This window comes from Narcine bancroftii, chromosome 4 (assembly GCF_036971445.1).
Source record: "Narcine bancroftii isolate sNarBan1 chromosome 4, sNarBan1.hap1, whole genome shotgun sequence".
Taxonomy (NCBI): domain Eukaryota; kingdom Metazoa; phylum Chordata; class Chondrichthyes; order Torpediniformes; family Narcinidae; genus Narcine; species Narcine bancroftii.
The window spans coordinates 242029235-242051086 of record NC_091472.1 but is presented as its reverse complement, the minus strand read 5'-3'; the positions used below and the strand labels follow the sequence as shown (position 1 = coordinate 242051086).

Below are 21852 nucleotides of genomic sequence, written 5' to 3'. Positions count from 1 at the left end.
GTACAGAGCTGTGGTAGCGAGAGAGCAAGGGTCCACTCATATCCTTACATTGAGGTGAGGGAGGTCTATAGGATACGGTGAAAAGCGAAGAGAGCAGGAGTCAATACAGAGCAGGTACCCCTGGTGGGGGTCAAACTGAGAGCCCTGGAATCCACATGCCACTAAATAGCGAAGGAAACAAGTAGCCAGGAAAGACACATGGCTGTGGAAGTGAGTCTGGATGAGAACATGGCCAAAGAGCTTGAGAGCAGCAGTGAGTGCAGATGGTGTACACTGAGAGAGACAATCACAAAACTCCCTTCGAAGAGGGGAGGAGAACCTCTTCAGGGTTTGCAGTGGAGCAACTGAATGGAGTGAAACACTGAGACTGTAGTAAAAACAAAGAAATACAGGAGGAACTCAGCTGGTCTCGCAGTGCCCTTAGGAGTCAAAGGTATCAATAAGAATCCCTGGAGAAGCTGATGACCCTGTGATATCCATTTCTGAAGTCAACATCAGAACATTCTTCAAGAGGGTGAACCCTTGCTAGCTGTCAGGCCCTAATGGCATACCGGCAGGGTACTGAAAATCTGAACAACTAACTAGGCAGTGTTCATGGACATTTTGCAATCAGAGCTTCCCACCAGCTTCAAAAGAGCATCAGTCATCCCAGTGCCCAGGAAGAGCAGAGGGAGCTGCCTCAATGACTATCGTCCAGTGGCCCTCCCATCTACTGTGATGAAATACTTTGAAAAGTTGGTCATGGCCAGAATTAACTCTTACCCAAGTGGAGATCTGGACCCACTGCAATTTGCCTACTGTCACAATCGCTCCACAGCAGATGCAATGTCATTGGATCTTTACTCAGTTCTAGATCACCTGGACAACAGCAACAAGTGCAACAGGCTACTCTTCATCGACTATAGCTCAGCTTTCAACACCATCATGCTCTCAGTACAGGCCAAGCTCCAAAGCCTGGGCCCCTGCATCCCAATCTGCTCTGGATCCTTGACTTCCTCATCAGAAACAACATCTCCTCCTCAATGACAATCAACACAGGTGCACCTCAAGGATGCATGCTTAGCCCACTGCTCTGTTCACTCTACACCCATAACTGTGAGGCTGGACACAAATCAAATGCCATTTACATTGTTGCTTCCCAAACAAATCTAGTCTTCCTATACGCCAGGTACTACCACCATGAAGGCGCCCCCTTCCCCACCTCGACACAGGGAGATTTTCTTCCCTATTTAATACCACCTGTTCTTCTATCCTGAATGCTGTAGCCCCACTCAATGAGAAAAAAACCTAAGCTCAAGCTGCACCTTGGCTCAATAATACCACCAAAGCCCTGAGGAAGGGTTGCAGGATAGCCGAACATAAGTGGAAGCAAGACAAACTACAAATTTCCCTCAATTCTGAAAAAACAACCTGCACACATACCAAGAAACATTAAAGGCCAAAAGAACAAAATATTTTGGCAACCTAATTTCTAATAACTCCCAAATACTGTCAACTCAATCATTGGTCCCACACCTAACACCAACTCTGATGCTTCCCTTACCAAATGCGAAGAATTTTTAAAATTCTTCATAAACAAAGTCAAGAACATCAGAACCAACATTTACCCCCTCCACCCACAATCTAACTGTACCACAGCTCTGTTCATCCATCCTGAACCATTTCAGCCCAATCACACTGCCCACCCTTAGAAATATTGTGTTTGCCAATGAAACTGATCCTACTCCCCTCCTGAGGGATGTTCTTGATACACTGGTTCCAGCATCCTGTCTATTGTTAACAATTCCTTAGCCACCGGGACTGTTCCAATTAGTTTCAAGTGTGCTATGTTCCTGAAAAAACCCAACCTAGATCCCACCACACCCAAAAATTACAGACCAGTTTCTAAACTTCCATTCCTGTCAAAGGTCCTCAAAAGGACCCACCTACGCCAAAACAACATATCCAAAAAATTCCAGTCAAGTTGTAAGGCCCACCATAGCTTAGAGTCAACCTTACTAAGAGTATACAATTACCTACTCCTCGCCACTGATTCAGGGAGCTCCGCCATTCTAATTCTCCTAGACCTTAATGAAGTATTTGATACAGTGGATCACACTATTTTAATAGGTAAAACAAAGGATTCTGTTGACACCGTGGTTAAGTGAAAAAACACACAAATGCTGGAGAAACACAGCTGGTCAAACAGTGCCTTTATGTATCAAAGGTGAAGATACATTACCAATGTTTCAGGCTTGAGCCCTTCATCAAGGACCCCGATACGTTGGAGATGTACCTTCACCTTTGCAGCATAAAGGCACTGTTTGACCTGCTGAATTTCTCCAGTATTTGTGTGTTTTTACACTATTTTAATAGATCTCCTCCGGCAGAGGGTTGGTGTTGATGGCATAGCCCTGAACTGGTTTTAAATCTCATCTCAGGTTTAGGACTTTCTCAGTCAACGTGGGCAAATTTTCATCCTCGTCTGCTACGCTTTCCTGCGGGGTCCCACAAGGGTCTATTCTGATCCCCATTCTCTTCTCTTTATACATGCTTCCCCTTGGCCATATCATCCAAAAACACAGCATCTCCTCTACTATGCTGATGACACCCAGCTGTATCTCCCCCTGAAGCCCAACAATCAAGCAAATCATTCCTGGCACTGAAAGACCTCAAGAAAGTTATCCACACCCTCATTTTCTCCCATTTAGATTACTCTATTTATATACGGGAATTAGTAAGTCATCATTATCCCAACTGGAACTGGTTCATAATGCAGCAGCAAGGCTCCTGACAGGAGCCAAGAAAAGGGACCATATCACCCTTATTCTGGCCTCCCTTCACTGGTTGCCAGTACGACTTAGGGTAAATTTTGTTTACAAAGCCCTTAATTGTCTAGCCCCCTCCTACATCACCTAATGCCTACTCTGCTTCAAAACCCCTCAGATCAGCCAATTTAGGCCACTTGGTTGTTCTGCACTCAAATCACAAACTCAGGAGATTGTGCCTTCACAATAGTAGCCCCCAAACATACACTGCTCTTCAAATAGCTGCTTAAGTTAAGATGTAATTTATGATCTGTACAGCACTTTGGTCAATTTGAGTTGCTTTAAATGTGCTATACAAATAAAATGAACTAAAATAAACTACAAATTTGCTGAAGATACCATGGTTGTCAGGAGAATCACAGACAGCAATGAGGAAGCATACAAGAGTGAGATGGTTCAGCTAGTTGAGTGGTGTAGCAACAACAATCTTGCACTCAACATTAGCAAAACCAAGGAACTGATTGTAGACTTCAGAATGGGGAAATTAAGAGAACACAAACCAGTCCTCATTAAGGGTGGAAAGGGTTAAGAACTTCAAATTCCTGGGTGTCTGAAGATCTGTCCTGGGCTTCCAGGTTGATACAGTCATGAAGAAGGCTCATCAGTGGCTATACTTCGTAAAGAGATTTGGGATGTCACCAAAGACTGGCAAAAGTCTTTAGAGGTTCCATGGAGAGCATTCTGACTGGTTACATCACTATCTAGTATGGAGATGCCGATGCACAGGACACAAAAAGACTACATAGAGTTGTCAACAGACCTTGTTGGATTTTTTTGGTTATGAAACATTCCATAGAATGACAAGGTCTCTTTTAATCTACTTCATAGCATTGCTCAGCACTTGAAAATTTTATATATTTTACACACAATTTATATTTAGTCTTCTATTCTGTGTGCTATAAGAACTAAATGAGAAACATTGCAGATTAAAGTTATAGTAGTCCTGAAAGTAGTCAGATTTTGTACTTCAAATGGCATTTGAATATAATTCTTTGTTAAATTTCTTTGATTCAATTCATTTTATTCAATGAAAGAAATTCTAGTCTCTAAAGAGATTGAATTATGTTTGTCTTTACAGAATAAAGCGATACTTCAGTCATAGTGTATTTGCTTATAGTGGCAGGAAATCAAAATTACTCAATTTTCTCTGGAAGTATTGGAAAGTGCTGAACTATTTGGGTCTTTTAGACTGTTTCTCTATTTATAATCCCACTCTTTATTATATCAGTTTGACAATTTGACCTGATATTTTTTAAGAATTCATGTCCACAAACATCTGAGTACTGTCTTCTACATTTTTCATATTCTGGCCGATTAGAGTGGCCTCTTTCACTATTGGTTTTCATGAAGTCTACCACTTGTATCTTCACACTACATTCCATTGGCTCAGCAACAAACCATTTTTCAACAAACTGCCTTCGTGGCATCTTCTATTTCACAATGTTCCACATCATCTGGATTCAACACCATTCTAGTTCCACCACTGACTCAAGTTTGTGTATAAACATTAGAAAGAGTATTGGATCAAAGCCTAAACTTTATAAAATTTCATGACAAGCCATTTTGGATGTGTTTCTTTACAGTGTATCAATTTGACTTTGCAATTGCCTTTCCAACCTACCGCTGTTCAATTCACTAAAATTATCTCTTCAAGTTTTGACCATTCAATTTATTTCCATAATTACTCTTAAGTTATGTTGTGTTCACTATGAACAATACACACCCTACATTTCCAGAACCTGATCCATTAAATGTTCCTTCCATATTATACTAGAGTGTTATGGGACCAGAGGACCCCAAAACCCAGCAGCAACAGAAATTCACCAGGACAAATGGTGACTTAAACAAAAGTTGCTTTTAATTATCTTTAAACATGAAAACATTTAACTTATTACTATTAACTTAACTAACCTAACCCCCTTCTAATTCTAAGCACACATGTATGTAATTTGTGTGGAAGTTCAGAAAAGTTCTTTGATTCACAGTCCAATCTTACTTCTCACTCCTCCAAGTTCACTGGTTGCAGGCTTAACATTTGAAGTTCATCAGGCTTTGGTGCTTGAAAGGTAAATGGTTACCTCTCAGGAAGGTTCTTGTCAGTTCTCAGAGAGAGATTTGTTGTTCACTGGACACAAACTGATTCCTTTTAATCAGCCATTCCAGTGTCTTGCCAAAGAAACTTGCCCCCTCAGGGTTTTCCAGATGATAACCTCTTTCTTTTAGGTCACCAGAGAGTTCCTTTTTGTTTCTCTTATTTCAAGTGAAACTTTAGGTAGCCAGTCCTCTCCTCTTGTATGGACCATAAGGGCTTTGACCAGGCTGAACTAAGAACTCACAACCCATCTTCAAAATGGGGTTTTTCCACAAGCTTACTAGCTTGTCCTGTTCCAGTCCCAGCTGCTGCTGCTGAGCTGTAGAAAAGAATTCTCTCTCTCTCTCTCTCTCTCTCTCTCTCTCACACACACACACACACACACACACACACACACACACACACACACACACACACACACACACACACACACACACCATTTTACTACTCAGACAGCCTGTGGCTCTGGATCTAATCCTCTGAGTTCTTTCATGTATTGCTTTCCAAAACAACAATCCATTTGTGAAGACTCTATAGGTACTCCCAAAAACTTTTGCAAAGACACTCGGAGTCAAGCCTGTCTGGCTTGAGCAGAACTCCAGTATTTTAAATGAGATCTGTTTTGAAGTGTTTATATGTGACCTACAAAAAAAAACCTGCCACAATTTATCTCCTTTAAAACATACCTATATACAATATTAAATCCAACATAATCTGTTACAAGAGTCACATGAGAGATACTCACGAATGAATTTGGTCCCATAAAAGTGAAGAAGCTTATCCTATTTGTTTTACTTTTCACAAATTAGTTCTATTAAACTTTGGTGTGTCGGAAAATAAAACAATTCCTTCTCATTTTATGCCAGTAGACCAGCATTTTAAAAAGAAAGATTACTTGTATCGAAACCATAAATTTCTCTTCATCCCTACCCTTCATAAGATGTTTTCCCCAACCTTCATAACCAGTGTAAAGGTAATTAAGATCATCTGGATTACTTCTATTGCACTACTTTGAGAATGCAAATGTTCTTGCTTGTCCATATCTTTCTCCACGTCTTGACCCTTTCTACTCGAATCTGTCGCACCTCCATGCTATGCTTCATCCTCTTTATTCTTTACTTTCGTTCCAGAATATTTTAGTCATCGGTCATGTTAAGAACCAATGTAGATAATGTGAAGCTTAATACATCGAGCTTCTACTTAGAGAATATGGAATTTAAAGTCATCAGTTGCTAATAATGGATCTTGATCAGAGAGAATGAAACCCAATCTTAAAAAAAAAATTTCTCGGCACCAACGCTCACCCGCACCTTTAATGCGGCAGGGTCACAATTATGCCTACGTTATTGTGTAAGTATAAAGAAACACATATATGTAATTATTTGAATATAATTGATGCCTGGTGCACCTTGTGCAAAGTTGAAACTCTAGGAAGAAACATTTGGAAGCCACTTACAGGTCATGAAGCATCTGCAAAAGGACATATTTCAAGGTAAAGACCTTAGTCAAAATTGACTGTTTCTCTTTCCATAGATGCTGCCTCGGACGTGGTCTCAGCACGTCCCCTTATTCCAGGTTTCCATCATGTCCTTTTATTCCAGATTTCCACCACTGTTGAGTTTTTTTTTTGTTTTCACTTACTGTGCCAGTATGCAATCAACTTCAAAATATTTACATTCAGGCATTATGAGCTCCCATTTTATTAAAATGGGATTATCACTGGAAGGGACAGTATAGACAGGAGGGACTGAATCCTCGCAGTTAACATTTAACATTTCACACAAGCACCACACAGATTAATACATTGGAAGAACTGAGGAAAGGTTTTTCACAGTCTGTCCAGAATTCGATGCATTTGCAAAGACATTGTGATTTTGCAAGGGAGAACCATTCTGACTGCTAAAGAGAACACAGGTTGTTGAAGCAGCTCTTGTGGCCAGCTTTTTTTGTGGAATTCAGAGCAAAGTATGCTCTGTGAATGTCTGGGCCTTTTCGGTGGATTGACCTTGTTATGTCTCTGTGTTACTTGGGAGGCTTCTTAAATAACTTAGAGATGCAAGATTCAAATAACAGAAGATAACTTTACTTACCGATGTCCTCTAGCATCTCAGGAAAACAGTTCACCCCACAGTGGTGCACTACAGTTACTATAGTGAGAAGGGTGTATTCTTGCGCGGTTACAAAATAGTTCACATTATCCTCAATATATAACATCCTTCCTTCTCAAGATAAAGAAAAAGTTAGTGTTCTTTATCACTTTCTTTCCAGTACAACTTAAGTAACTGAACTTGTACACTAGTTTATTTACACAACTATTTTTAAATAGTTCTTATCGATATCACACTGCTGGCAGTATGTTGCTTCGCCATCTTGTGGATTTGGCTGCGACCATTGGACTCTTGTTGCTGATTCACGTGTAGGTGATGTAGCTTGTTGTGCTTCACCTGACAACTGCTGTGTTGATGTTTCAGTTTTAGTAGTTGTGGTTTCTTCACTTGATATCTCACTTGATATTGGTGTTGCAGGCTTTGCTCCTCAGCTGATTGCAAGAGTCTGTCTCGACAATGTATCATTTTGGTGTCTCAGCTTCTCTGATGACCTTTGCTGGGGTCCATGTTTTCAACATCAGCTCTTGAATATGCACATGCTGCCCTCTGAACAGTTCTGGCAATGTTTGTGCCTGTTTGTTATAATGCTGGTGTCCTTATTCTTGCCTGTCAGCCCGTCTTCTTCTTGTTTCCTCCTGGTCTTTTAGAGGATGTATTTTGCTTGGCTGAGTTGTTTTATATCTCCTGCCATTTAGAAGTTCTGCCGGGGACTTTATGTGAGTCCTTAAAGGTGTTGCTCGAAATGAAAGAAGAGCTCGGTCTGGGTCTTCTTTTCTTTCACAACATTAACTAGTGGGTGTTTCATAGTTTGCCCTTGTCTTTCAATTAACCCATGACCTTTGGGGTAGTATGGGGATGATGTAGTGATAACAAACCCATACTCTGCAGCCAGCTTTCTGAATTCTTGTAAAGTGAACTGTGTTTCATTGTCATATATTATTTGCTCGGGTATTCCTAATTCAGCAAAGAATGCTCTTATTTCTGAGGTGATACTTGACGCTATCAGGTCTTTCATCCTTTTGATGAATGGAAACCTCAAGTAGTAACAGGCTACTAATAATTACCACTCTTGATTCTCGGTGAACAAGTCTGCTCCCATTGTGTGCCATGGCCTGTTGATCCCTTTGGATATCTTCTTAATCTGGATCTCATAATTGACAGAGATCAATTCCAACTCCCAGCAGCTATCCATACCTAGAATTGCTGGTTCATCTGCAACTGCCACGCAGAACGCACAGAAGATGATCTTTCCCTTATGGCAGCCATTGATCTTGGCTCTTCATAGCTGCTTGATCATGGGTCCACCATAGACCATTAATGTGACATTTGCTGTTTCCAATGCACTGTCTTTTATTATGTTCTCTAGCAACATCTGGTGGTAGAGTCTGAGTGGAAGGACATTGTTTTGTGATCCAGTATCCAGTTTCACCTTTAGGTTAAATATGGCAGGCTTGTTCTGGATTGTTCTCTGTATTTGGATCCTTGTGTTCTTTATAGCATCAACCCTTCCTTCTCTTTGCTGTAGGTGGGTCTGCATAGATAGGGATTTCATTTGCATCCCTGTGGCTTCAAAGGCTTTGGCTGTGTCTATTAGCTTCGGCTATCCTTCCCTATGAGACTTTTGCACTGGGGTGGACATTTCTCTCATATTACCACTCCCCCATATTAGATGATCAACTAATCTTTCCTCTATATCCTTAAATCTGCATTTTGCAGCAACAATTTTTAGTCTAGAGAGCAAGTTATCAACAGTTTCATCAGTCTCTTGCATTAAGCTTGAACTTCATAGCATTTAATTCTATCATTAGACCTGGGTTCAAGGTGAGAAGCAAACTTTGCACATATCTGCTCTGGATCATTTTTCTCCACCTCTGTAACTCTCAGCTATTAAATAAGTCAAGGCTTCGCTCCCCTGTCCGGAGAAGTAGATAACGGACCTTCTCCTCTGCTGTTGCATTTTTAAAATAGCTTTTGAATGCTAAATTGTCCTTCTGCTGAAACTTTTTAAATGATTCAACAATGTCTTCAGCCTCCCCGTCCATCACTGGGTGAACTGCTGTTGCTCCAGCCAATTTTTCCAGTAATTTTTTTTTCTCTTCTTCCCCTTCACATTTCAGTGACTTACAATCAATTGAATGGCTTCATTCTTGTTCTCTTATACTGCTGCCACCATGTTATGTCTCTGTGATACTTGGGAGGCTTCTTAAATAACTTAAAGATGCAAGATTCAAATAACAAAAGAGATTTTACTTACTGATATCTTCCACCATCTCAGGAAACTGTTCACACTCGCACATAAACATATATTTACGCCCCACAGTAGTGCACTACAATTACAACAGAGAGAAGGTAGTATTCTTACGCGGTTATAAAATAGTTCACATTATCCTGACTATATAACAGACCTGTGCCAGGAGGGTCTTTTTGGGAAATAAAGTGCTTCATTTTGATTGTAACTAACAGTGGAGGTCACTTGGAGAGACTGCTTCATTTTAAGGGTGACTAGCAGTGAATTTAATTGGAGAGACCGGTGGCAGGGTCTTGGAAGCTTCTTGGAGGCTGCCCACAAAAGGCCCAGGAGCTCTTGTGGATGGACATTTCTTCAAAGGCAACATAAGAAGAATTTGTGAGTCTGTAGTGTACCGTGATGTCAGTTAATGGGGTGTAAATTAAACAGCACAGACTCTTAGGGCCGAATTGGCCTGCTACAGTGCTGTATGTCTAAATTTAAAAATTGAAAAACTACAAACCTGAATATGGAGGAGAGGACCACAAAATCTGCAGATTGTGGAATATCCAGCAGACAAAGAACTGATGCAGAAACTCAACAGGTCAGACAGCATCCTTGGGTAGAAATAAACAGCAAACATTTTGTGTCTGAACCCTCTATCAGGACTAATCTAGAAGAGGTGAAATTATATCTATTTAAAGGAGGAAAGCGGCTGGGGAGGGGCCCAGAGGTGGTCGGACAGGAGGTGTGAGGGAGAAACCATTGAGGAGGGGAGAAAAAGTTAGAAAGAGAAATTTGAAATTTTGGAGACACGGGAGGTCTGGGGTTACCTAAAATAAGAAAACTCAATGTTCATGCTATTCAGTTTAAGACTACCCAGGTGGAGTATGTTCCTCAAGTTTACATTTAGCCTCACTTGAAAATGAATAAGGCCAAGGACAGACGTGTCACTGTAAGAATGGAGAAGGAAGGTAAAATCATTGGGCTGGAGGAATCTCAGATTTAGAGTCACAAATTGAACGTAGGTGTTCGGTGAAGCAGTCACCCAATCTGAGTTTGGTCTCACCAATGTAGAGAAAGCCACACTGAGCACATCGACTTCAGTAAATTATTTGGACAACGTGGATGTAAAGCTCTGCCTCACCAGGAAGATTACACCATTGGCTAAAGAACATTGTTAATCGACCGCCCACAACTTTATCATCTTAATTAGAAAATGCTCTCAGCTGTCTATAGGTGGGCCAGCATGGGTGTGCAATTTGACTCGACCTCTGCAAAGAGCTTTGGGCAGGAAAATTCTGTTGCCACTGTCTACACAGAGGGCATTGCCCTAAAATATGCCTGCGTGGTGGTGTCGCCTAAAAGGGATATCCTCTCTTAAAATCCCCCGCACACCTGCGATAGGGATGAAACATTGCTGTTGTTCTTGCCTGTACTCTCGAGCCTCTGACCACTCCAGCTGCTGCCTTCTGCTGCTCGTTCAGATCCTTCACCTGTTTACTCAGATCATCACCAAAGAGAAATTTAGTGACAGAATTAATGGGATTACGTAAATGAGCATACCAAACATTTAGATCAGGCTTTATCAGCTCCTCCTGGAAGGCATTCAGTTTGTAATTGGCATGGGAGAGCAACCCCAGCGCATCTTGATGTGTCTCTGTTATATCTGATGACAGTGTCTGGGCAAACGCAGTGATACCTTTAACCAGAGAGCCCTTTAATCTCTGCAGCTTCGTGTCCTTGGCTCTCGTGGGGACGTTCAAATTGTTTCAAATTGTACGGTTCACTTTTGATACATCCAGCAAAGGGCAATTGGCTGGGTAGGGGTTTTTTTTAAATAGCGTCCTCTAGCACTGTCTCTTCGAAGACATAAGATACCAGATAAGATATTGACCCTGCAAGTTCTTCATCGAGGGGTTACCCAATGTCCTTGGTAATTAAAATTTTGCTGCAATTGATGGAACTTTTCTCTTAACCCAATCAATGGGAGTAGTTGTATTGGGGGTTAGGGGACTCTATTTCCATGTCTGGCCCCTCAGGCTCTCCCTTGTCCCATTCATATTGGAAATAAGATTCCTCCCCCCTGTTCAGAAGGCGCTTGTGGTTTATTCATGATTGCTGTTATCATGCCTTCCAACTTTGTCCAGTCTTAGCAAGATCTCCTCGTCGGTCGTAGGCTCTGCATTTCGACAGGCTTTTGTGACAGGCCCTGATCGAGAGGGTGCCTGTGAATCAGAGACACTTAAATTGCCTTATCTAAGGCTTTTTGTGTGGCTGGTGGTCAGCCTCGCCTGTCAAGTGGGTGGATGAGCGGGTTGTAGAGTGGCTAGGCCTTGTCTTACTAAGTGAAGGCACCGCCTCTTCATTGCCACTAGAACTGAGGAGGCATGCCCTCAATGAGTTCGCCTCCTGCAGCAGCATTTCTTTATCACTGCCAGATACGTCAGACCCCAACTTCAGCAAAGCTAGGTCAGTGCAGCCAGACTTGGGCCCCACCCTTCACGAGCGTAGGCCGCTGTTGCCTGATCCCACCCCCAACAGAGGTAGATCAACTTTCCTCCTAACAGAGGTAGGTCAGCATTGCTGCTTCTCAGCGGTTTGACTGCTCACTGGCAGACCCACTGGTTCTTTGGTGCTTCAGTTGCACTGTAGGAGATCTATAAGCTTGAGGCTTCTTTACTGAGCTCCTCCCCCAGCTCAGGGCCAGGAAACCTCCCACCAGCTGCCCTGGATCACTTTTTGCTCACCTCCTTCGAGGGAGAGCCTCCCTGGGGTTCACACCCAGCCTCCATACGTTGGTCAGATCGTCTTAAACACGATTTACTGACTTTTTTTGACCTTTTGTTGGCACTCAAAATGGCCCCTGTGCTGCAAGTCAAACAGATGAGCTGGCTGCACATGCGCAGATGGGATCTCATATTAGCAAACCAATGAGCATTATGAAAAATAATCACATAATTGTGCTATTAATATGAGACCTCACAAGTATATCTGTCTGTCAGGCTAGTAAGAATATAAAAATATTGGAAGAATAGCCCTTGAACAGTATCTACATTCTTATTGTTAAAAAGACAGCTTCATATTTAACTTGACACTCTGTTCCTTCCACAGCTCTCATGCACGCAGTAGTATTTGGAAATGTGACTGCAATCATCCAGCGAATGTATTCCCGACGATCTTTATACCACACCAGGACAAAAGACTTGAAGGATTTCATACGAGTTCATCGACTCCCAAAGCAGCTGAAACAGCGAATGCTGGAATGTTTCCAAACCACGTGGTCGGTGAATAGTGGTATTGATGCAAATGAGGTACAGATTTCTAATAGTATCTCCTATAAACACTGGGCTTACTGGATGTTCAATAACTGAAGAGTTGATGGGAGTGTAACAAGATGCCAACAATAATCAGGCTACTTGTTTCTCCCCATCTCTATTAGTAAGCTCTTTGTCTACCAATCCATTTGATTAATCAATCATTTGTTTTGCAGCATGTAATTTCATTGTAGACAGTTAGCACAGCCAGAGCACCTGTTCATAAACTCTTGCCCAGTGTGGTGAGAACAAGGAACGTGGTCATTGAGCCACAAGGAGAAATAAAAAGGTACAGTAAAACCTCGTTAGAACCACAGGGTCCAAGATTTCATACTGCGTTACAGCTGAGCCGTGGAACAGATGTAATGATTCAAGAAACAGGAAAACAGAATGCTGTGATTCAAACCCTATAATAAGACCTTTAGGACCTTTAAACCCCACATATGAACATACACATCCTGTAAATGAGTTATAAGAATCCATTTTTGAGTTTGTGGCTGTTAGTCACTGTTAGTTTGGCTCCTAAAATCAATGTTTGGGGTCCACAGACACCTGCGCTATAAACAATTCCACGGATTAACAAATCGCGTTCTAACAAGGTTTCACTGTATATGCAGTGTTAAATAAGAGTATTAAATTCAGTTATAATATTTATTTGTCAGGAATTCAACAATGATGATGTTTTACTCAACACTGTATAAATGGAATTTAATTTATTTTCCTGGAACAGGATGACTTTTGAGTGAAATCAGTCATACTGCTTTACCTGCCATGAATCACATTTGCAGCAGTCACAACCACTTTCTATATCCAATAATAGCCAATGCCCCCAGCAACATTCTTTCAATTAGTGCAACACTATTTCAGCACCAGCAATATAGGTTCAAATCTGCCGCTGGCTGGAAGGAGTTTGTATCTGTTCCCTATGTCTGTGTGTGTTGTCCCTGGGTGCTTCAGTTTCCTCCCTCCCTCCCAAAACAGATGGGGTTGGTCAGCACTGGTTTCAAAGTCCAGAATTGATTTCTACCATGCTGTAATAAACACTTTTTTGTTAATTTACTTCATCGTATTCTGAAGCCACCTATGGCTGACCATGATTAGCTGGACCAGGTTATAAGTGTGGTTCTTTGTCAGCTTCATGACTGGCATTCGGAAAATAACCCTGGTTGGTCCTCTTTATGAAATCTTACCTTGACTTTATCCTTTCTCCCTTGGCCCAATACCTCCCCATCTACATCTCCAATACTTCACATGCCCTCCATCTCTTCAATAACTTCAGATTCCTCAAACTGGACAGCCTAATTTCACAATGTATATCCAGTCCCTTTATACCTCCATTCCCCAGACAGAGGTCTTAAAGATCTTTGTTTCTTTCTGGACTAGAGACACGACCAGTCACCCTCTACTACCACCCTCCTCCGCCTAGCAGAACTTGTCCTAACTCTAAAGAACTTCTTCTTTGACTCATCTCACTTCTTCTAAATCAAAGGAGTAGGCATGAGTACCTATCCTGGTCCCAGCTACACCTGTATGTGTGCTTGGTGGAGCAATCCATGCTGCAAGCCTACACAGGCAAGACCCCTCAACTCTTTCTCCATTATATTGATGACTGCCTCAGGGCTGCCTCATGCACTTGTGATGAGCTTGTCAACTTTATTCACGTCACTACCAACTTCCACCCCCAATCTCAAACTCACCCGGTCCATTTCCAACAACACTCTCCCCTTTCTGGAATTTCCACCAACATATATTATAAACCCACTAACTCTCACAACTACCACGACCTCACTTCCTCACACCCTGTCCCCTGCAAGGATCCTATTCCCTTCTCGCAATTTCTCCATCTCCACCGCTTCTGTTCCTAAGATGAGATCTTCCAGTTCAATCTTCTGAAATGTCTGTTTTCTTCCACAAATGTGGCTTCCCCTCCATAACCATCAACTCAGCCCTCACCTGCACCTTCTCCATTTTCTGCTCATCAGCCCTGGCCCTCTGCCCCCAGATACATCAAGCTCAGGATTCCCCTTGTCCTTACCCACCACCCCACCACCCTCTGCATCTAACACACTTTCCTCCAGAATTTCCGGTACCTACAACAGGATCCCATTTCCCCTTTCTGCTTTCTGTAGGGTCTGCTCCGTCCATGACTTCCTCGTTCCCTCATGCACTCATCCCTCCCCGCCAATTGTCCCTGCCACTGCCACCTTCCCCAGTGGCCACAGGAGGTGCCAGACTTGCACCCACACCTCCTTTGTCACCACAGTCCGGGACCCCAAACAGGCCTTTCAAGTGAACCACGGGCCTGATTTGTTGCTTCCATTGCTCTCTTTGTGGCTTTCTTTACATAGAGAGACTGAGTGACTTCACTTCACTGACCTCCCAGTGGCCAACCATTTTAGCTCTGCGTCCTACTCCCATATTCACATGCCTGTCCATGGCCTCGTTTAGCATCCCACCATGACCACCAGTAAATTGGAGGAATAACACCTGAGGCACTCTCCAGCCAGATGGCGTTAACATCAACTTTTCCGGTTTCCACTAACCTGCTCTCTTTTCTTCCCCTCCCTTTCCTTCTTCTTGGCTTCTTTCCCTCAGGTCTTCACCCCCTTCCCTCTCTATTCACCCAGCCATCCTTCCACCCCTTGCTTGCCTTCTCCACCTTCTTCACTTTCGTAACCATGCTACTCCCTGCCCCCCCCCGCCCCTACCCCAACTTCCCCCTTACCTTCTTATTCAAACGTCTACTGTCATTTTTCCATATCTTGACGAAGGGCTGTAATGTGGGTTGCAGAGGGGCATGTGACCTCTCCATCTGAAACCTCACCTGCCAATCAATGTCAAACCTTGCCCACAAGTCAGTGCACATCTAGTGATTGGCCCCTTTAATTGCCTCATCGATACCTGGTCCGTACCCTCCAGCAGATGTCACTATAAAGCCCACCTCATGTGAGCCATCTTCTTCTTTCCTTTCTGGGATGAACCCAAGTTCCTCTAGGTTGGGAACCGTGGGCAATGCTGGAGAATCATTAGTAAGGTGTGTACAGACAAAGGGTTGGAAGCTGTAGTATTGAGTACCTAGCGGCCCTAGTTTAGTTACATAAGAACCATGCCTGCCAGGGATATCAAGGGGTGGCCAGTATCGTATGCCGTAACTTAATTGAAAAGCATTCTACTTGTGAGTGATTGCAAGGGTATCATTTAATCTGGTAAGTGTGTGTGTCTTCCCTGCGCGTGTAAATAAAACACTACTGTTCAATCAGCTGCCTCTAGATTTGTTACCCTTAGGTCCCACTGAACCTATTTCACATGCATTACAAGCACTCAAGCCCAAAACTTGGTTATTTATTTTTATCTTTGCTGTATGAAGGGCTCTGTTTGCCCTGCTAAGTTTCTCCAACATTGTGTTTTTACTTATCCCATCCCAAGGTGTTCTCTTCTGTAAGCCATTCATCATGAGCTCATCTGGTTTCCTTTGGAATAAAGAAGGAAAGCAAATGAATAACAGTGGCCTCTTCAATGTGAAGGTTTTTTTAATTGCAGCAGGGAAGAACATTTTTAGACTTATGTTTACCTCTGAACAAAATAAATAATTGAGGGAAGTCAAACTGTGATACAGGCAATTTCACAATAGGACTAAATGGAGTGTCCATGTGAAATTAGCAAGTTAGTGCAAAGTGATTCAGTGTTGAAATTCAAATTGTGTAGCACCTACCTTAAAATGGGTATCATGAACTTGATTTTGTGTTTCAAATTATCTGAATATTTTCTTCCTTAATTGCTCCACCCCAACTCTGTGTCCTGGCTAAACTGACTCCTTCCTGCCTTTGTCATTACTTGGTGGCTTTAGCTGCGTGCTTTAACTCCTAAATTCTGACTGTACTGCCTTTCACAGCCTTTTGCCATTATGTTCGGAATCCACCTAATCTATTCCTGTGTGCTTCCCTATGATCTCATTTCCCCGGCTTTCTCCCAACGTTTCTCCTGAAATCTTTTGCATTACTGAGTCCTGTACTAACCTTTTGTTTCATTCATAGTTCTACTTGTGACCTAAACACAGAGATGTCAACAGCCTGTACTACTGATGTTGTAATTTGAGTATTTAGAATGGAGACGATGTTCTTCCTGTGTTTCCTTCTGAAGGATTGTATTTACCAAATGTTTGAATACATTGTTCTGGGCATGAATCATTTCATTTAGGCTTCCAATATGTTGGCATCACAGTGCAGGAGGATAATGGTTGAGCCTGTTCAGATGGTTTAATACAGCTTTCTACCTCATAGATGAACATTGATATTGAAAGGCTTTGACATCTTGTGGTCATCTCTAATAACTGCTTTTCTAATGCCAAAACATATCAAAGATCAACTAAACCATATCAATTCTTAAGAACACTGATAATTTGAATGTGACTAACATATGACCTTTTACAGAAGATAAAATAAGACTTAACAAGTATAGTGTGGTGGTATTTGCGTTTCTGTAGCTAGAGAGTCAATTATCAATAGAGTAGCTCTAAAGAGAAAATGAAATGAGTAAATCCGACTCATTTGAAGAAGTTTCAGAGATAATCGATTGATGTTTGTGATAAATTGTATTAGTAGTTTCAGAATGAATTCCAAGTCTGCATGGCTCCCTGATCTGGACTTTTCCATGAAGACCTCTAGTTGATGATAGAGAGTTACTTTGTGGACACTTTAAAATCTTTAACGTTTTCCTCAAGTAGCTGCCAGCATTATTGCTTGTGTGGTGAAAGCTTATAATCTTATTCAGATGGTTGATTTTTTGAGTGGAAACATCACACCAGAGAGAAAAAAGAGAGAGATTTCACTTTGGGTTTCATACTCACAATATACATAAAATGTTTAGGACCATAGTAGCTAGTTAAGAGAGTTCTCTATCAGGCATACTACTGAGTAAGTCTGTCTTTTTTTAAATGGGTATGTTTCAAGGTCACTTATCTCAAAAGGTGATTTACTAAACAGTTTAAACCAGAACAGTGAAACAAGCTATTTTTAAGTTAAAAGATGCAGCAAACAATACAATTTATTACTTTGGTTTGTGTGATATCCATTCCTACTCAAATGAGAAAAGTAATAAACAAACACATCTTTTTAGTGAAACATGATAATATGGCGCTCTTTACTTTTTAATACCGGCACTAAGTTCTCGGCATTTTTTTCACGTCCTCAAGAACCGATGAACTGGAAACCCTTTTACTCAACTATACTGAGGATACTCTTATATTGGACATTATACTTTGAATGTTCAGCCTGAAAAGTGGGTGACGTGATTTGTGTAACACTTAGGACAATGCTATTGCAGCGCTAGGGATCGAGACTGGAGTTCAAATCACACGCTGTCTGCAAAGAGTTTGTACGTTCTCCCCATGTCTGCATAGGTATTCACTGGAAGCTCCAGTTTCCTCCCACCCTTAAAAATGTGTCAGGGTTGTAGATCAATTGGGTATAACTGGGCAGAATGGGCTCGTGGGCCGAAAGGGCCTGTTACCATGCTGTATATTTAAACTTGAATAAAGCAAAAGCTATAATATAATTTAAAAAGTCAAATTAATGAATGCAAGTTTGAAATGCTCCCTTGAATCTTTATTGAGTTCCCTCCGAGAAATGCATGAAGCATCTCATTCACTAGTCATTTGTCAAATAGTAAAATTCCAGTCATTTTAAATAAGCATAGAGAAGCAAAAATTCAGTTAACAGGAATTATTCCTCATGCAATTAGAACCCCATTCTGCATTTTCAACAAATCATTCTGCATAATTTTCACCACCTTCAAAGAGATTCAACCAGATACATCTTACCCTCCCTCTGTTTCCAGCATTCCAAGGCCTTTATTCACCTTATCATAGTCTGAATATTTTCCCAGTTCTCTGTTCACCATCTCGGACCCCATCAGTCCTTCCAAGTGAACCAATCATCCATTTTCACTTTTCACATTTGATGTTCATGATGTGGTCTTCACTCTTTTGAAAAACATTGCAACTCTGGGATCAATTTCCAATTTGTGTCAGAGTTAACCATTTCTATTTTAAAGGTAATCTACTTGTAACATGTACTCGATTTCTCTATCTTTGTGAATGCTGCCTAACCTGCAGGGCAATTCAGCCATTTTCTTTTGTCTCCTATTTCCAGCAACTGCTCTGCTCTGCACTTCACAGGTTTCACTCTATAAGAACTTCCCTTGTTCATTCATTAAATAGATGATTCTAAGTGTATTGTCACATGGACAACTCCACTCTTTTCAAAAATTTTCCTTTGTACTCTCCATCCCTCTCCCTTTTAAAACTTAAAATGCTCGTATTGTCTCACTTCTACTTCTGATGATGGAACATTGATCTGAAATGTTGTCATTTACTCTTTCCACAAATTCTGCCTGACTGCCGAGAACTTCCAGCATTTACAATTTTTATTTCAATGTTTTTTAATGATTGAAATTGCCTTCCTATTGTGTACTTTGTGGCACTTTTATGGAAATGTACAGCCAGGTCCCTCTATTCCTGCACCCCCTGTAGAACTCTGCAATTTATTCTCCATTGGTTTTCCTAACTATTCTTGCAAAATGTTTGATCACATTCCTTTGCTTTTAATTCCATCTGCAAGAAGTCTGCAAACCTTTCACACTTAAGACTGTTACACTCTTACCATTTTATTACTTACAGCCTTTTGCCATCCTTCTCACTAATTGCCACATCTCCAAGCTTGGCATTATCTTCAATTTTTCAAATTTTACCCTGAACAATCCTAATAGAGAATCAAAAAAAAACTGTGGTCCCTGCACTGACTCCATGGAAAAAAGGTTGTTTACCATTCAATGTGGAACACAATTGATTCATGTTGACTCAGTTCTTCTTTTCTGAAGCCAGTCATTTTGCTTCATGCTGCCATAATCTCCCTATTCGATGAGCCGCAATCTTGCTCATGTGGTACATTGACCTCTTTAAATCTCTGCCCTGCCCAGGGGCCTGCAGAAGCAGTGTGGGGAGATAGAGTGTGAAATCCAGGAAGATTTTTATTGCATTTCAATGGATTACATGTTTAGAGAAACTGGAAAATGGTAGCTCAATACCAAAGACAATTAAGAAGGTGTGAAGGGTATTTTTTAAGAAAAGCAATGGGATAGAATATGAGAATAAGGATGTTACTTTAAACTGTGAAAAAATACAACTTAAATTGCAACTGAGTTAATGGAGCTGAAATGTGTCCAAACACAGGTACTACTGCATTATGCATTTAGTATTTGCAATTATGGCCAAATTTCTAGGCAGCAATGTAGTTTCCAAGTTCTTCATACTGTTTAATTCAACTAATTAACTTCTGTAATTTAAAAAAAAAACTACAGATGCTAAAAATCTGAAATGCAAGCAAAAATACTGGGAATGTCAGGTTGGGGCTATTATCAGAATGCAGAGTTTCTACTATTCTGTTACAATTAATCATTCCAAAGACAAACATTATATGGCCAAAATCAAAGGATTACATCAAAATAGGCTTTATTATTTCTGGAAATGTGTACTATGGTTTAAGACCAGGATAGGAGCAGATGATATGGGAAAGAATTTAATTAGCGGTCTGCTAATTACAAATATATCTGACAGGAACTTAGGAGCTTTACTAGGGAAATGGACACCAGAAGTCTGGAGGATGTATAGGGACCACTTACATGGGGTCTGGATAGGTTTGTCTCACTAACGAGGAAAGGATGGTGGAGTAAAGGAACCATGATTGACAAGAGGGGCAGCATTTAGAGGATCAGGAAGAAAAAATGAGGCAGAAGGCGTTCACTCTGGAAAAGTGTGAAATTATGCACTTTGGAAGATCAAACTTGAAGGCAGAGTACATGGTTATCAGTAGGATTATTGACATCATGGAAGAACAAAGAGATTATGGGGTCCAAGTCCATGGATCCCTCAATGTTGCCTTGCAAGTTGATTGTGTGGTTATGTTGGCATATAATATGTTGGCCTTCATTAGTCAGGGGATTGAGCAAAGAGACAGGAGGTAATGTTGCAGCTCTATAAAACTCTGGGTAGACCACACTTGGAGTGTTGTATTTTGTTCTAATCGCCTTATTGCAGGAAAGAGGTGGAATTTTTAAAGAGGGAGCAGAGGAGATTTACTAGGATGTTGCTAGGATTGGAGAATATGTCATGAGGAAAGGTTGACTGAGCAACAGAGGATGAGAGGCATAGATAGGATGGATAGCCAACAGATTTTCCCAGGGCATCAATGGCCAATACTAGAGAGCATCCATTTAAAGTGAGTGTAAGGAAGTTTAGAGGAGATGTCATAGTACATTTCTTTATACAGAGAGTGGTGGGTGCCTGGTATGCTCTGCCTGCAGTGGTGGTGGAGGCTGGTATAGAAGCATGGAACTATAGGACATTACAGCACATAAACAGACCCTTCAGCCCTTCTAGTCTGTGCCAAACTATTATTCTGCCTGGTCCCAATGACCTGCACCCAGTCCATAGCTTTCTATTCCCCATTTATCCATGGACCTCTCCAAATTCTTCTTAAGGAAGGTTCAGGCACTAGGTATTAATGTTGACATAGTCAGATGGTTTCACCGGTGGCAAGAAGGTAGATGCCAGAGAGTCATGGTGGATAACTATCTGTCAGGATGGAGGCCAGTGATGAGCTGTGTGCCTCAAGGATCGGTGTTGGGTCCCTTGTTGTTTGTCATTTACATTAATAATTTGGATGATAGAGTGGTAAATTGGGTTAGTAAATATGTGGACGATACAAAAATAGGGGGAGTTGTGGAAAGTGAAGATGGTTTTCAGGGACTACAGAAGGATTGGACTGTTTAGAAGAGTGGGCTGAAAGGTGGAAGATGGAGTTTAATGTAGATACGTGCAAATTGCATCATTTTGGGAAGAATAATCAAAACAGGATATATGGAGTGAAGAGGAGGACATTGAGGAATGCAGAGGAACAGAGAGATCTTGGAATAATGGTTCATCATTCTTTGAAAGTGGAATCTCATATGGATAGAGTGGTAAAGAAGGCTTTTGGTATGCTGACCTTTATAAATCAAAGCATAGAATATAGGAGCTGGGAGGTGATGTAGAAACTATTCAAGGCATTGGTGAGGCCAAATGTGGAATAGTGTGTGCAATTCCGGTCCCTAAATTATAGGAAGGATATCAATAAGGTAGAGAGGGTGCAGAGAAGATTTATTAAAATATTGTCTGGATTGAAGTGTCCAGAATACAAAGAAAGATTGAGTAGACTGGATCTTTATTCATTGGCATGTAGATGGTTGAGGGGGGATTTGATAGAGG

General features: G+C 41.3%; 1 protein-coding gene across 8 annotated transcripts in view; it reads left to right on the top strand.

Moving 5' to 3' along the window:
- The window catches only part of kcnh3 (potassium voltage-gated channel, subfamily H (eag-related), member 3), a 698780-nt gene that overhangs the window by 549424 nt on the left and 127504 nt on the right, over nucleotides 1-21852 (top strand). For all 8 annotated transcript variants that reach the window (XM_069934512.1, XM_069934516.1, XM_069934515.1 and 5 more), the window contains one exon: nucleotides 12349-12548. In XM_069934512.1, coding sequence (XP_069790613.1) covers nucleotides 12349-12548 — 200 coding nt within the window. The remainder of the gene's footprint in view (nucleotides 1-12348; nucleotides 12549-21852) is intronic.